Consider the following 18,045-nt stretch of genomic DNA (forward strand, 5'->3'; position numbering starts at 1 on the left):
CATAGATGTCAGCCTCATGTAAATCAATTAATTTTGTTGGACTCCAAGGTTGCAACCTATGCTCTGCACTCAGTCTCTAATACGTCTTCTAGAGAGACATTTCTAGTGGAGTACCCCAGGGCTCTGACTCTTGCTCTGTGTAAAACTTTTGCTTTTAGAAACTTTGGTGAAGATAACACTTAACAAATTTGTAAATGATATAGATGATAAAATGCTATCTTTAGAGATAGAAAAGACAGTATTAAAAAAAAGAAAAGACAGTATTGTCCAACTCCCTCAATTTTGTAGGTGAGGAAACTAAAACTCAGAGAAATAAAATGACTTGCTTGAGTCACCTGATAAAGTTGAGAAGACTAGATAATAAGCACTCTGAATGACAGAATCAAGATTCAAAAAGATTGCAACAGATTAGAATGAGAGGCTGTATGTAATAAGTTGAAACATAATAGTGGCAAATCCTATATTTGAATTTTTAAAAAAACATTCCATTGCTCAAATAAAGAATGAGGGAGGAATGTCTTAATAATAGTTTATATGAAAAAGATCTCTAGGTCTTAGTGGACTGCAAACTCAATTTGAGTGAACATTATGATATGGGACATTTTAAAAAAAGCTAATGTAATATTAGGCTTTACAAGGTAAGAGAATATATTCAGGCTGAGGGAAGTGATCATCTGCCCTAGTCAAACCAGATCTGGAATTTAGCTTTAGATGCATTATTTTAACTGAAAGACTGTTGTGTGATCTGCATTCTTAAAGAGGACCAATGACATCAGGAGGGTGATGTCTTGACTTGCAAGGGAGTTGGATTTAAGTGAGGCTGAGCTATACAGAGTCATCAACTTTATTCTTTCTTCCAAATCTTTTGGAGTCCAGTGGCAAGACATAGGTCAGGACAACTGACGATGGCTTCCTTGAGGATAAAACTGGCAAACTGGAGAGGGTACAGAAAAAAAGGTGGCCAAGATGATGAGAAGACTAGGAAGTCTGCCACAGGAGGAGCCTGGAAATCAGTGAGGAGAAGTGGGAAGGGAGGAGAATAGATACATAATAGCTATCTTCAAGTATTGAAAGAGATATCGTATAAAGAGAAACTACAATTGTCTCAGAGGCCAGATGGAAAGTGTCGATGTGGGAAAACTTTCTAAGAACTAGAATTTCCCAGTGTAGTAGGCTGCTTTGGCAAGTAATGGGCTGCCCATCCTAGGAGGTCCTTAGGTGGTGGTTTTATAACTACTATATGGAGAAGTTTTAGAGAAATGTTTAAGTACATATTGTATTTCATAACCCCTGAGGTCCCTCTACCCTCAAACTTTTAGAATATGTAGTTTTATGGATCACCTTGAACAGATAATTCTACTTTCTACTTCACTGAGGACCTTATAGCTGTTTGGGGGGAATCCCTCATAGTTCCTCCCTCTGCTTCTCAATGTTGCTCTCTCTCTCTCCAAACTTAACCTCTCATCCTTCCCACCAATCTCAGAAGTTATCCTCCTCTCCTCCACTCATGCTTGAGGTCCCATCCTTTCTCACATCCTTAAAGGCTTTGCTTCTATATTTCTCCTCAATTCTCTGTAATATCCTCAGTCTCTACCCTTCTACTTTGTATGTTTTCCCAGAATATGGAGGATAACTAAAGAGACTATACATGAAAGCACTTTAAGCCCATGAATAAAAACCCACTGTAAAAGATTATACTTGTTTTATACAGATATTTGTGGATAGAGAGCTTGGAAGTTATATGGAGGCAACTTTAAGTTTAATACAAGTAAAATCTTCTGTAAAAAATCATTTCTGTCCAATAATAGCATTGGTAGATTCATGGAGTAGTAAGGAGCTCCCTGTCATATGTATACATAATGAACAAATGAATCCATGAATGCTTCTCAGAAATGACTGCCACTTGATCTGAGATCATCATCATTTGGTCAGCCCAAGAAAAGAGTTAAGTAAAATCTCTCCTTAGACTAGGGCCAAACTGGATAGCAAGAGTATCCTTACCATCCTAGCATTACTTACAAGCACCTCCTGGTTCTTCCAGCTTCACCACAGCCTTTTGGTGCCTCCCTTCAGCAGCAAGAGGAGATGAGGGAGAAATGTGCTGGATCACAATGTTCCTTATTAGACAATGTCTGGGAGCTTGGAGCATCATGCTGCGGCCCACATGGCAGCCCTGTGGGACCATAGGATTATACTTGAACACCAGGTTGCATATCAAACTGCATGTTCGCTGCGCTCAGACATATTGCTGTCTTTGCTCAACTCTCCAGTCTGTCTCCAGGGACCTGTAGAGAAGTGAGTGTACTGGTTGGTAACTACCTTATTAAAGAACTGATCTCCTCATATTCCCCAGAGGGAACCCAAAGGGGCCCTTCAGCTTTGGTGCCTGTAGCCCTAGGATTGGTATTTCTGTTAGGATTGTAATTATAGTGATCGAAACATTTATTAAAGCCAACAGTCACTGCAATTCCAAAGAGGGAATTAATCACCAAATGAACCAGAAAGGAAAGCTAGATAGTGAGATCCCTGGGGGAACTGTGGACATCAGTCAGTCAGTCAGGACATCCTTCCTGAACCTCCACTGCTTATGGAGTCTTGTGTTAAAAGAAAGGGATGCAAAAATAAGAAGAGGATTGATTAAAAAAAGGGAGGGTGTTTAGCCTAGAGAAGACTTAGGGTGGACATGATAGCAGCCTGTAAGTATTTCAAGGGCTGTCAAGTAAAAGAGGGATTAGACTTGTTCTTCTTGGCCCTAGCGGGTAGAATTAGAAGCAATGGACCGGAAGTGTAAAGAGGCAGATTTAGGTTTGATGTTAAAGGGAAAAACTTTCTAACAATTAGAGCAAAGTGGAAGGAGCTGGCATAATAGTGATGACAACAATACAATAGGGATATAGCTACTATTTATGTGGTCCTTTAAGGTTTGCAAAGCACTCTATAGGTGTTATCTCATTTGATGCTCACAACAATCCTGAGAAGTAGGTGCTATTATTGAACCCTTTTACGGATGAGACAACCGAACTTGCGAAAACTTTGTCACCTAGCTTTTAAGAGTCTGAAGGCAGGATCTTAAAATCAGGCCTTCAGTTCCAATGGGCTTGTGATTAAGAAAGCCATCTGCACCCAAAGAGAGGATAGTTGGAAGTCAATGTGGACCAAAACATAGTATTTTCACTCTTTTTGTTGTTGTTTGCTTGCATTTTGCTTTCTTTATCATTTTTTTTTCCTTTTTGATCTGATTTTTCTTGTGCATCATGTTATTTGTGGAAATATGTATAGAAGAATTATACATGTTTAACATATATTAGATCACTTGCCAACTGGGGGAGTGGGTGAGGGGAAGGGAGGGGAATATTAAAACACAGGGTTTTGTAGGGATGCATATTGAAAATCATCCATGTATATATTTTGAAAATGAAAAGCTTTAATTTAAAAAATTAAAATCAGCTCTTCCTGACCCCCAATACAACAATTATTTCCAAAATTGGACACTGGATGACCACTTCTCAGGGATACTATAGAGGGGATCCCTATTCACATGAAGGTTGACCAAGATAATTTCTGGTTTCCTTTCTTAACTTTGGAATTAAATAAGGAGAGCTGGTGGCTGCCCTCCCAAAGTCCCAAACATTGTACCCCACAGTCTTGCTCCCCTTAGACAGCCAACCTTGACCCTCATCCTCTCTTTGCCCAGAGATTTTTTGTGATATAAATGTTTATGCTTATAGTCTTATGCCTGTATGTTCTAAGTATGGGGGCCCATATCAGTGGGTTTATCTGAGACATCACTCCAGGTAGGAACTGGATCTGGGTAACTGTCTTTGTTTCATTGCTTGGTTAGTGCTTGCAATAACCAGACCCTTATTAAAGACTTTGATGATGATTATGGTAATGAGGCTGTTAGAAAATAGATTCTCTTCTGTGGAGGAGTTCCCCATCTGCTAGGGGACAAGGACCCAGAAGAACATACATAGCAGCCTAGGCTGACCATTCTTGTTATTAGGATTATACTTTAGCCTCTCAGAAAACCTCGGGCGTTGTGGCAGTTTTGAATATGGGGTTGGTTTTCTAAGGTGGGAGGAGGAAGGGTGAGCAGCAAAGCACCAGACTGCTTCCCACTTGCAGAGATAGCCCTGCATAGCAGACAGAGCATTGCATTTGGAATCAAAGCCCCAACGCAAATCCTGTGTAAGTCTCTTTCCTCTATAAAAGAAGGGGTTTCGGGTTGCTGATCTCTAGGAAGCCTAAGTCTGTTCTCTCCTGCTTCCCAATAGCCGCAATCCTGGACGACCCGATGGAGTGCAATCGAGGTGAGAGACTGTCCATCACCCTGGCCAAGAACCGAATCAACCGGGCTCCTGAGAGAGTAGGGAAGGCCAAGGTGGAGGTGGACATCTTCGAGCTGCTGAGAGATAGCGAGTACGAGACTGCAGAAACCAGTACGTACAGCGTGCCGGGGTTTCCCCTCCTCTTTGGGAAGGTGACATTGGGATGGTCTGTTTTATATCTCGTCTAGGTACCCTGTATATAAATTGGTGGAAGGGGCTAGGTCCAGAGATTTTCTCATCAGAGAGCACTGGGAACTCAAAGCTCCCTGGAGCTATAAAAGTAGTGCCTGGTTTGGTTGCTTGTATTGTAGCAAATTGAGACGCTGAGAAGGCTGCATGTCATTCGTTAATTCATCCACTCCCTTATCCCCATCCCTGGCTAACATTTTGTACATGGGTATCTATAAAGGACCCGGAATAAATACCAAAGACATAGACACATGGTCCTTGCTTTCAAGGTACAACTCAGTGAATATTTGATTTTTTTCTTTTCTTAGGGACAGGGTATGTCTTAGGGAAGGGAGGCTTATAAAATGACACTGCTCCCTGGCCTTTTGCAATGCTGTCGGGGGCAACCCGACAAGATAACCTTCCTGTTCTCTGGACAGTCCATCACTGGAAATAAATAGCTTCTGATTTGGAACAAAAGAAGGCATTGTTACAAACTGATGTACAAGATCAGTCTTCACCAGCCCAGTCAGATGAGGGTCCCTCCTACATGCCAAGCCTTACAAGGAAAGAAATTGCACCTCCTCCCTCAGCCACCCATTCTAACCTTTAGCAAGCCTTATGGACCAAAAAATGTTTCCTTATTTCACTTGTTTAGCATCATGTGATACATGTTTTGAGCAAATGGTCCCTCAGGTTTTCATTCATCCACAGCATTGTCCGGGCGTTCTCCAACTCTTGTTCTTTGTATCTTTATACTTTTAAAATTATTGAGGATCTGTCCAAAGAGTTGTTGTTTATGTGGGTTATAATTATAGATGGTTAGCATATTAGAAATAAAAGCAAAATTTGAATTTGTAGACTCCTTGAAAAGCTTTCACAGACTCCCAGGAATTATACTTTGAGAACCACTGACATAGCCCACAAAATAATGGGTACAGAATCCTATCTTTAAAGCTATAAAGGGCCTTACCCAATCCAAAGCCTTTAGCTGCTTGGTCTCTGGTAAAACCTATTAAAATGTAATTGGGAAATGTTTAACAAAATAAGTGAAAATACAATATAGATAATGTTCATTAGTCATTTTCTAAGTCAATATGCAGCCTGTATATTGTTTCTGTTTGAGTTTAATGCCTTTAGCTTAATCCAAATCCTTCATTTAAAGATGGAAAAACTAATAACCAAAGAGGTAAAGATTTTTACCTAAGGTCACACAGGTAGTAAGTGTTAGATTTGGGGCTTAAAGCTCAGGCCTCTGACTAGATCCAGAACTCTCTCCACTTCATTGCATGGCTTTCCTTGGTATCAAACAATCAATTAGTAATCATTTATTATTATTATTTATTGTAATGTTTTATTTTTAGAAATTTTACTAAATTTTATAAGTAACATAATTATTATTATTTACCAGGCACTGTATACCCTTAGGTTACTCTCCCCAAAACAAATCAACATAAATGAGCATATTCCAAATGAGATCAGAAATATTAGTCTGGTTTGGAGGATTGTTTTGATATTGGGTGGGTGGGGTATTAAAGATTTAAGATAAAAATCAAGTTTTCTCCCCACTTGGGTAGCCCATGTTCTGAAATCATCTTTTCTCCCCCTCTTCCCATCACTTCTTAGCTCCTCTGTGCTGGGCTGAGCAAACAAATTCACCCATCATGGTTGGTGGTCATTAGCAGATGTAAATTTCCTTTCCCTAGAGCAGTCTGGGCTGCACATATGGTGGATCCAGCTCCTGCACTTTGTAAAGTCAATACATCTAAAATATTAAGCCAGATGAATCGAGAGAATAAAAGGAACTAATATCTTTATCCCACATTGTAAAGCTCGTGGGCATCTTTTTAAAGCCCCCTTTTCAGGTTGGCAAAGTGCTCCCAAGTAAGGAAAATGCTTCTGGCCCCTTGATTAAGCTCTTACATTTCAATGAGGACTTGCTACATCATTAGTGCTTGTCGGGAAGAAAGAAGCCAACATCTTTTTATCCTAATGGCCTTTCATTCCACGCCGGAGTTGGGTCTCCTGGGTTTAAAGCAGGTAGTTTTTAAAATGTACCAGCCTACATTTTTCAGTAGGCCCTTCCCCTCCCTCACCATTCCCATGCCCCACAATCCCCCTCCTCCACAAAGAGGGACCTGCCGGCGTAGAGTCCAGTAGTGGAGAGCAAGGGACTGGGTTCACCGGACCAGATCTGCATTCTTCTCATGGTCTGGATTTGTGGAAACTGTACTTGAGATGGTGATGGGTGAGTGAAGAAGAAGATGAGGGAGGAGAAATGAGGAGAACAGCTCCCTGGCTTCTCTTTTGTTGTAATGCCACTATTAACCACATACAACTGAAATGAGGGTAGTGGTTTTATATCTTAACATTTTAAACCTAAACATTTCCACACCCCCACATGCTTACACTGTTCCAGAGAGCTCTCTCCCGCCTTCCTTTTCTACCTTCCCTTCTCTCCTTTTGTCCCCCTTTCTTCAGAGGGATCTGGGAAGTCCTTGAGTCCAACCTCCTGGTTTTGCCAACAAATATTTGGAGGAAGAGAGAAGTTAGGTGACTTTCTCAATGGCACACAGCTAGTTAGTGTCTGAGGCAGAATTCCAACCCACATCTTCCTCATTCCAACTTCAATGCCCTATTTTCTGTGTCACCAATAGAGTGCTTCAAGTTCTGACCCAGCCTCAGTCAGCTTTGTGATCCTATGAAAGTCATCTTTCTCTGGCTTAGTTTCTTCAGCTGTAAAATAGATAAAAGAATAGCACTTAAACTCACTGGATTGATGTGAGGATCAAATGTGGCAACATGCAAAGTGTTTTGCAAACTTTAAGGTACTATATATACAGACTCTTATTGTTATATTGTTGGACTTTCTCTCCCTTCCCTTTCTCTTTGTTTTTGTTCTTTTTCCTACCCCACTCTCCCAGAGTGTTCCTCTGCTGATGTTTTTCTCTTTAAAACCCAGATGTCTGATGAAGGGATGGACATGGTTGTTTGTGGGAGCCTTATAGTCCCTTCCAGCTGTCTTGCTTTTCTCAAGAAGCCAGTAACCCTCCTGCAGTAGCCTTGGGTAGCAAAGATTTCCCTTCCCTTTTGTCCCATCTGAGAGTTAATGAAATTGACAGGGAAGAAGACTGGGAGGGCAAAGAGAGGAAAGTTCCCAACTTTGCCGGTGCTCGGGTTTGCTTTTTTTCTGAAGGTGTGTGGCCACTGGGCCAGGGATACGTATGATGACCTCTGAGAAGTACAGGGAATTCTGAGACCCCGAACAACCTGTTCAAACCTCATATCTGCTCCTGTGGAGCCAGGAAATTCACCTAGAGGAAAGGGATTCTCCTTGTGTTTAGACAATCTCTTCAGAAAGAACCAGCCAGCCCTAATGAACACCTATGCCTCAGTTTCCCCAGTTAGTCAATAAGCTTTTCTTAAATACTTCCTATATATTAAGCCCTGTGCTTAATGTGGGGAATGCAAAGAAAGGCGAAAGTAGACCTTCAAAGATCTTATGTTCTGTTGGGAGAGACTATGTGTAAATAATTGGGTACATACAAGATAGGTACAGAATATATGGAAGGTAACCTTGGAGGAGGAAAATTCTAAGATATTGAGAGTGGAAAAGACCTACAGAAGGTGGCATTTGAGCTGAATCTTGAAAGAAGCAAGGAATTCTTAAGGGGCAGAAGTGAGGAAGTTGTGCTTTCCAAGCATGGGAAACAGCCACTTCAGAGGCACAAAGACATCGTCTATTCCAAGAGCAGTTGACATAGATGAAAGGGACTAGGCTCCAGTCTAGGTCTGACATTAGTTATGTGAGTGTGGGCATGTCTCGTAAACTAAGATTCAGTTTCCTTTTCTATAAAATGGGAATAATAATATTTGCCACTATTAACCAGATACGACTGAAATGAGGGTAGTGGTTTTATATCTTTACATTTTAAACCTTAAATATTATTTGCACCACCTCCTACCCCAGGAAATCTAGATGGGTTCTATCTTTGAAAACTTAATCATATACTGAAAGCTGAAATTTACTTAGCACTTTAAGATTTGCAAAATTACTTTCCTTATATATTATCTTGTTTGCTCTTCACAACTGCCCTGTAAGGTAAATCCTAGAGATCTTATTATTCATGTTTTTCATGATGAGGCTCAAAAAAATTAAATGGCTTGCTGAGGATCACATGACAATGGCAGACGTGAGATTTGAACCCATGGCATCCCTTGTCTCCTAGTCCAGCTCCCACTCCATTACAGTGCTGTCATTTCACAAGGGTTATCAAAAGGAACACTCTGGTCATATCTTTTGTCAGGTGAAAAAAACATGCTTTCATTATCCCTTAGGCAAAAACATGATTTTCAGAGTGGATTTGTTCACTCATTGAAATCTGTTGCTTTCCTCTCATCTCTCCTGCCTTTCCATTATCATTACCACTTTCCTATTACTACTTCAGACTTCCTGTATTTGATTTTTGAAATGCTAGATCTTAGATCACTAATAATAGTGATGGACAAGACCCATTAGCTCTCTGGGCCCTCCCACCCTTATCTTATCTCCATCTCAACCCTTCTTTCTCAGTAAACTAAAAGAAATTGCTCTTCCCTTTTCCCATAACTCTTAGTCTCTTTCCTGACTCCAACTTGGAGTTGCCCCCTCCTAAATTCCCAGACACCCTGAAGTTTTACCTTGTTGCAGTTTCTGCCAGAGGCAGTGGGAGATGTTATTTTCCCCCAGAGCTCAATCAGGGATGCTTGTCTTTTTCTCTGTGAGGTCAGGGACAGCAGCAGTAGCCCACATCGGTTTTCTTTGATGATACTTTAATGACCCACCACAATCAGAACCCTGTAGTTTGTGCACACACTGAGGAAGATATGCATGAAACTAGCTAACTGGGTTACTTGGATCTGCATGAAATCAAGACAGATTTGTCTTAAGGCCTTCCCCACTGTGGAAGAGCTGTCAAAATCTCAGGCTACCAGAGAGGCAATGGGGTGTATAGTACCCAGCAACTGTGGGTTGCAATCTCACATGGGGTCCCATAACTGGATATGAGGGTTTTGAAATTATTTATCATCAGTAAATGTCTGATCTGTATACCTATTTTATATGTCTATATACCTAGGTTCATGTATAAATTCCTCAGGAAAAAAAGGGGTCGGGAGTAGAAAAAAGTTTAAGAAGCCTTAGTTTAGTAGACAAATGGGGGACCTGGAATCATAGAATCATTAAAAGTTGGAAGGAGCCTCTGAGGTCATCTTGTCCCATCTCTTTATGTTATAGATGAGAAAAATGAAAGATCTAGAAAAATTAAATTAGGCCGAGGTCACCCATGTGGAAGGTCTGGGTTTGATTTCTGCCTCCTTTGCTGTATGTTAGGCAAGTCTCTAAAATAAGACCTCAACGGTCCCTGCCAGGACTAAATCTACATGCTATAGAGACAATGTGGCATAATGAAAAACACCTTGGACTTGAAGCCTAAAGACTTGGCTTTTTGGTATATGCCTCCCTATTTATTCCTTGTGTAATTTCTGGTAGTCTATAGAATGCTGGGCTTCAAGTCAGGGAGATCTAGATTCAGATCTCAGATATTTACTAGCTCTGTGCAACTCATTTAATCTCTGTTTGCCTTAGTTTCCTTACCTATGAAATAGAGATAATACAATCTGAGTTCAGATCTGATCTCAGATATTTACTAGCTCTGTGCAACTCATTTTACCTCTGTTTGCCTCAGTTTCCTCATCTATAAAGTGATCTGAAGGAAAAAATGTCAAACCATTGCAATATTTTTTGCCAAGAAAACACCAAATAAGATCATGGAGAATTGAACGTGACTGAAAACGCTTGAGATCTATGATCTAGGAATCTAAGATCAGTATTAAGTCAGGGGCCCCCATGTTTTCCCTCTATGAGATTCCCCAAGATGAAAGAAGCCCAAGCAGAAGCTCGGTTTTCACTCTCAAATATTGGGCTGAAGTGAAGAAAAATATTAAAATAACTACACATCATAAATCATTCCTTCAATAAAGCTTTAATAAATAATAGCAATAACAACAATAAACTAACAGTTACAAGTGAGATAATATTTACAAAGCATTTATCACAGTGCCTAGTACCTAGTGGCTCTATATAAATGCTTATTTCTTTTTCCCTTCCCTTCATACATAGATGGAAGGAAAGAGGGAATATGATACAAGACACTGTGTTAAGTACTTCTTGTAATTTGATCTTTGCAACAACTCCTCCAGGTAGATTCTATTATTATACCCATTTTTGAATCAAAGACACTAAAGCCAATGGAGGTTAAGTTATTTACTGAGGGCCTCACATCTAGGAAGTATCTGAGGGTGGATTTTTAACTTAGGTATTCCTATTTTAGGCCTAGGTCTCTATTCATTTTACCCCCAGGTACCATTTAGATTTACAAATTGCTTTATCTACATGATTCAGTTTGGTCCTCCTGACATCCAGTGAGGTAGGTAGCACAAGTGTTACTATTTCCACTTTACAGATGAGGAAAATTAGATTCTAAAACTTGCTCCAAAGTGTCTGATGGGCAGCTAGGTGGTGCAGTGAATAGAGTTCTGAGTCTAAAGTCAGATTAAAATCTGGCCTCAGACATTTCTTAACTATATGATCCTGGTCAAGTCACTTAACCCAGTTCCCTCAGTTCCCTCATCTGTAATACAATCTGGAGGGGAAAAATGGCAAACTACTCCAGTATCATTGCCAAGAAAATATCAAATAGGCTCATAGGGTGTCAGATTTGATTGAAAAATGATTGAACAATAATATAAATGATGGGAATATCTTGTTAAATGGAACAGGCAGGATTCAAATACAGGACTTCTACTTTCAAATTTAGTGTTCCTACCACTATACCAGCTTGAACAGGGTTCAGCGCTGTTCTAGGCTTCATGTGAGAGTCCAAGGAAGCATCTAACTTGAGTTTATAATATCAGTGAGGAAAAAAGTTATAATGCATGCATGAAAATTAAAGTATAATATTAAGTGTGCAATGGATGCTATAGGAGTTATGAGGGAAATAGTGTGGTGAAGGATAGGGGTTATTAGGGAATCAGATAGGGGGCAAGGAGTATTAAGGGAAGACTCCATGATCCAACTTGATTTGGATTATAAAGACAGCATTTAGACAAAACAAAAAGGGAACGACATTCTAGATAGGTGTTATAATATGAGAGAGAGTCCAGAGCGGGGAATAGATTGACTTGCTTAAATTGGAAGCTGGAACAGAGGCATAGTAGCAGATCAGACTGGAGATGTAGGTTGGCACCCAATTGTAAACAGAGAATCTTGAATGCTAGGTTAAGGAATTTGGGATTTATCCTGGATTGGGAGGTGTGGAAATGTAATTCTCAGGATGCTAATGGAGGAAGAACAGAGGCATATATAACAATCCAGATGACACCTAAAATAATCTTCTGACTTCAGCATGAAGAAACACCCAAATGCACAGAAATTAACTTAAAACAGCACTGAGACTTTGGGGATGACCTCTATATACACTCTAGTTAATATTTTCAAACTTAATTCCTTCCTACTCTATGAAACAACTTTCAGAAACTTAGATCAGATTTCCCAATTCAAACTATAATATACACTGATAAAAGCTCTGAGTTTTTCTCCTTCAAATTACCCTTCCTTTAAAGCTTTAGTACTGGGACTTCTCAGGGGAGTGGAAGCCAAGAGCTAGAGAAAAGGAAGTGGGAGGAACAAGATGGAAAGGAAAAAGAAATTAAGGAGCCAGTTTTTAAAGATTTTATGTTTTAAGAAGTAAAGACACTTGATAATAAGAAGTTTGCCTAATGGGGAGGGGAGAGGGAGTCTGGAAACTTTAGAAAACCCAGACTTTGGACATCATGGGAAAGCAGCTATAGCATCATCAGAATTAATTCATTAAGTGTCTTAACAGACAATTGAGAATTTTTGTTTGTTCTTAGTATTGTCACTTTTTGTTTTCCCTCAATATAAAACAATTTTAACATTTGTTTTTAAAACTTTAAATTCTGAATTCTCTCCCTTCCTTCCTCTACCACTCCCGTTCACTGAAAAGACAGCAATTTAAGATAAGTTATCCATGGGTAGTCATACAAAACACATTTCCATATAGTCACATTGGAAAAAAATAGCAACTAAAAAGAAAAATTCAATAAAAATAAATAAAGTAAAAAAGTATGCTTCAATATGTATTCAGACATCATCAGTACTTTCTCTGGAAATGGATAACACCATAATTCCTTCAGAGTTGTCTTGAATCATTGTATTGCTGAAAATAGCTAAGTCATTCACATTTGATTATATTGCTCTTACTTTGTACACAGTACTTGTCACTTTGCATCAGCTTCTGTAAGACTTTCCAGGTTTTTCTGAGATCATCCTGCTCATCATTTCTTATGGCACAAAAATATTCCATCACAATCACATACCACAATTTATTCAGCCATTCCCCAATTGATGTCCTTTCAATATCTAATTCTTTGTCTCTAAAAAGAGCTGCTATAAATATTTTTGTACATGTAGATCCTTTTCATTTTTGTTTTTTAACTCCTTTTGGATATCAATCTAGTTGTGTAATTGCTAGATAAAAAGATTTTATAGTTTCAAATTTCTCTACAGAATGGTTGAATGAGGTCACAATTCCACCAACAAAGCACTAATGCCTCATTTTTCCTACATCAGCTCCGATATTTGTGATTTTTCTTTTCTGTCCTTTTAATCAGTCTAATTAGGTATAAGGCAATACCTCAGAATTGTTTTAATTTCCATTTCTCTGAATCAGTAGTTATTTAAAGCTTTTTCCCCCTGAGGCAATTGGGGTTAAGTGACTTGTCCAGAGTCACACAGCTAGGAAGTGTAAAGGGTCTGAGACCAGATTTGAATTCAGGTCCTCCTGACTTCAGGACTGGTGCTCTATCCACTGTGCCACCTAGCTGCCCCTAAAGCATTTTTCCATATGACTATAGATAGCTTTGATTACTTCATCTGAAAACTTAGTATCTTTTGATCATTTATCAATTGGTGAATGGCTCTTATTTTTATAAATTTGTTTCAGTTCTCTGGGTTTGAGAAATGAGATCTTTATCAGAGAATCTTGCTTCTAATTTTTTCATAGTACTTCCCTCCATCCTATTTCCACTTATGTTTATTCTGTTCTCTCTCTCCTTTTACCCTGTCCCTCCTCAAAAGTAGTTTGCTTCTATCTACCACTTCCCCCAATTTGCCCTCTCTTCTATCACCCTACTCACTTTTCTCATTCCCTTTCCCTCCTATTTTCCTGTAGCGTAATAATGTATGTATTATTCTCTATTTGAGCTAATTTTGATAAAAGTTCACTCACTCCATCTTACTTTCTCTATAGTCCCTCCACAATAAAAACTTTTTCTTGTTCCTTTTATGTGAGATGGTTTGACCCTTTTCTCTTTCTCCTGGGCCATTCCTCTTTCCTACCTTAATTTCATTTTTCCATATCATCCCCTCATACCTTTGACCTCTATATATATTCCTTCTAACTGCCCTAATAATAAGAAAGTTCTTATGAGTTACACGAGTTCCCATGTAGGAACACAAACAGTTTAACGTTATTAAGTCCCTTATGATTTCTCTTTACTATCTACTTTTTAATGCCAGTTTCAAGTCTTATATTTGAAAATCAAATTTTCTATTCAGCTCTGGTCTTTTCATCAAGAATTCTTAAAAGTACTTTATTTCACTGACTTTCCATTTTTCCCCTGAAGGAAGGTCTCTATTCCACTGTGGCTGCAAGCTCTGGTGTGCTAGTATCTTCCTTGCCCTGGGACTGCCACCCAGAAATGTGACCTGGATCCAAGTATGGGTAAAGCAACAGAGTCCTGCCTCCAGGGCCAGTGAAGAAACCCTTATAATCGCCTTCTGACCACTTATTCTTTCTGTCTGTGGGCTACGGGTTCCAGAAACAGCTACGGCCACTGCAGATTCAGTGGCTTCCCAGGCCTGTTTCTTCACCTTTCTGCTGACTTGAGTTGTCTTTGATTGGGAAATTATTTCAGCCTGTCCTTTTGTGAGCTCTGTCACTCCAGGAATTGTTTTATGGCATTATTTAAAGATGTTCAGAGGTGTTTGGGGAAGAGCTCAGGTGAGTCACTGCCTTTTCTCCACCATCTTTGACAATTGAAAATTAACTCTGGCTTTGGAACCTTGAGGCATTGAGCATCCTACAGTGGAAAAGTGATTGGCTTCCAAACTCAGAGCAGTAATGGAGAGTGTTGGAGTGTTCAGGACATGGAAAGCACTTCTCAGGACCTACATCTGTGGCGGGGCCTGTCTTCTCATCAGCCACACACTTCTTACGAACCTTTGGCCCTTCTTTTGAAGCAATCTTTTAATAAATTCTCACAATATCATTGAGAGAAAGATTGGACAGGGATTGTTTACTCCAAATCATTGGATGAGGAAATTGGAACCCCATACAAGCTGAGTGACTTTTACAAAGGTCACGTAGCCAGGCAGGAGTTTAATTATTTCCTTCCAACCTCTAGTTCTTTCTACTAAATTATTTTTTTGGTCAGAGATTAGTTCTCATAATGGGGCCTGTTGTTAATCCACACATACCTAAAGGTCTTCCCTTCTCCTCTAGGTCTTTATACAGCTACAGAATATGAGAGCTAGAAGAAACCAAAAGATCAGCTAGTCTGCCTTTATCTTTAATACAAATGGAAGCTGAATGAGGCTCAGAGTTAAGTACCTTGACAAGGCCACATTTGGTGGAAGATCCAGGATTAGAACTCAGATTTCCTGATTCTTAGTTTTATGATTTTTTTATCTTTCTGCATACACACTCACACAGAGATATGACATAGATAGAAATATTTTCCTTTTTATAAATATGTCTTTCACCCATATATTCCCCTGTCATTGAATTCTGCCCAGTAATAAAGGGAAAAAAGAGTTAAATAAAACCAAATAACAAAATACCCATGTGTGACAGTATACATTCATAGCCCCAGGACTCTCCTGAGAACAAGGAGGTGGGCTGGTTTGTCTGGGGAAGGCTCCTGCTAAGGCTCAGGAAAGGAATAAATCAAGAGGGGCTTATACTTTACAGCCTGATCCTCTCCTTTTTCCTCCCTTCTTCCACTGTCCCAAAGTTGCTACCATTCACATTACATCCCAACCCCATCAAAGTTACAGTAGATGGATGCTACAAGGAGCAAGGATCCTGGATGAACTAAAACTCCTCTCCAAACATACTATCTCCTCACACCTTACTTGGCACTTATTATTAAATAAGTGCTTAATAAATGTTTTCACAATCATTCATCCCTTTAGATGCCCTAGTAATTCCCCACTCCACACTATTCCCTTGTGATAATTGGGGGAATTTTGTTATCCTGACAATGTCATTCATGTTCACTTTTCTTCTCAGCTGCCTCATAGATCAACCTTTCCCTGTTTTTACCCTCACTATCCACATTTTCCTCTGCCACCCTTACAGAAAAAACAGACTTTTTGGACTTCCAAAGAGATACATGTGGGGTTCTTAGCCCCAGCAATCAGTCACCAAAAGAGTTTAAGTAATTAGAAAATTGTGGCTAGTCTTGATAAATGCAGCTTCTCTCTATGCCAAAGAAATCTTCAAGAGTAGGGAATTAATATAAAATCCTTGGAAACCCCTTAAAACCTTCAGATAATATTCTTTTTTAAAATATATTTTTTACTGACATATAGTTTCACATCACCTAAAATTCCCCTATCCCTTCTTTAGTCCCTCCCTTATAAGAAGTTTAAAAAAAATCAGCAAAACCAATCACCACATCAAAACAGAAACAATAACCCTAAAACAAAAACCATTGACTTTATATTCAATGTTCTATACCTGTGGAGCCTCCACCTTTGCAGAGGTAGATAGGAAGTTTCTCCTCTTCCTCCTCCTCCTCCTCCTCCTCCTCCTCCTCCTCCTCCTCCTCCTCCTCCTTCTCCTCCTCCTTCTCCTTCTTCTCCTCCTTCTCCTTCTTCTCCTTCTTCTCCTTCTTCTCCTTCTTCTTCTTCTTCTTCTTCTTCTTCTTCTTCTTTCTTCTTCTTTCTTCTTCTTTCTTCTTTCTTCTTCTTTCTTCTTCTTCTTCTTTCTTCTTCTTTCTTCTTCTTCCTCTCTCTCTCTCTCTCTGGCAAAGTTTGTTTTTTTTATAATTTCATAACATTTACCTTTGATTGCTTTGTGTATATATTGGTTTATATTCATAAGTTTTGTATATGTTGTTTCCGTAGCTCTGCTTATTTTCACTCTATCAGTTCATAAAGGTCTTTCTATGCCTTTCTGCATATTTAATGTTTATTGTTCTTACAGCAGAATAACATCACACTTGTGTGCCTTAATTTGTTTAGTTTTTATGCAATCAATAGGCATCTACTTTGATTTCAATTCTTAGTTACCACAAAAGGGGCTACTATGAATATTTTGGAATATGCAGAGCCTTCCTTTTTGTCAATGACTTCCTTGGGATTTGTATGGGTGACATACCTTCTAACCAAACGAGATCACTAGCTATTCTTTAGCATTATCTCCCTCCATGAATTCACAAAGGTCTTCCCTAGTACCTAGGGATTTCTGAGAGATCCATTTCTTCTGAGGGCACCTAAGCTGGTTTGTGACTATATGGTTCGATGATTAAGACTTTGGAGCAGAAAGCCCTGGGCTTGTGATGAAGGTTTAACTGATTCTGGAGAACATATCATTAAATTTTCAGTGTGAGCATTTATACCTCAGAAATCATCAAATGATTACAAATCAGGGCTTGACTTTTTGTCTTGTTGATTGCCTAGAGACCAACAGTGTCAAACCCAAAGGCAGGTCATATATTGACATAAAAATCTAATACTATTTGTGTTTTAGTGTATTTTTATTTTGTTAAATATTTTCCAATTAAATTTTAATCTAGCTCTTGCTACACTTGGGAATGTTGCTCAAAGCCCATGAGGCCCTTGTCTGACATCTCTGGCCTAGACTTAAGAAATTGATGGAGAAAATAATTAAAAATGAAGATTAAGCTTAAAAGGTGTATCATGTAATTTTTTTTCCACAAATACACCCTTGCTCTGGATCTTACTTTCCTAAACTCGGAAAGTGCCTTTATCTGATAAATGTAGTAAAAATGATAGAATTGCCTAGAGTAAAACTTGTAAATTAGGATGCTGAATAATCATATGTCATTCATCTTAGTTCTGAACAGGGTTGCCCTTGGCTTTAGCTTGCTTGTTTGTTTATAGATGGACAGACCCACAAACAAAAAAGAAATGGAGAGAAAAAGTAAAAGATAAGGGACAAATACACTCCTTTCCTTTTTTTTTCCTATGTCTATCTTGTTCTCTGTGATCTTTTTTCATTTCTCTGTCTTCCTTTTATTCTCCCACTTTTAAGTTCTCCCCAAGTTTCTCCTCCCCTTAGTCTCAGACTAAATATCTCTCTCTCTCCTGTTGTCTCTCTCACGGTTAGTCTTTGGAGTTGCTTCTTTGTCTCTAAGTCTAGTTCTTTCCTTTGCCTTGATTATGTCACTTTCCTTTTTT

General features: G+C 39.1%; 1 protein-coding gene across 3 annotated transcripts in view; it reads left to right on the forward strand.

Annotated features, from left to right (window-relative positions):
• Positions 1-18,045, forward strand: part of GRIK4 (glutamate ionotropic receptor kainate type subunit 4) — a 670,650-nt gene that overhangs the window by 392,919 nt on the left and 259,686 nt on the right. For all 3 annotated transcript variants that reach the window (XM_031960162.1, XM_031960161.1, XM_031960163.1), the window contains one exon: positions 4,275-4,439. In XM_031960162.1, coding sequence (XP_031816022.1) covers positions 4,275-4,439 — 165 coding nt within the window. The remainder of the gene's footprint in view (positions 1-4,274; positions 4,440-18,045) is intronic.

The sequence above is a fragment of the Sarcophilus harrisii genome, chromosome 3 (genome assembly GCF_902635505.1).
Source record: "Sarcophilus harrisii chromosome 3, mSarHar1.11, whole genome shotgun sequence".
In the NCBI taxonomy this organism is placed as follows: Eukaryota; Metazoa; Chordata; class Mammalia; order Dasyuromorphia; family Dasyuridae; genus Sarcophilus; species Sarcophilus harrisii.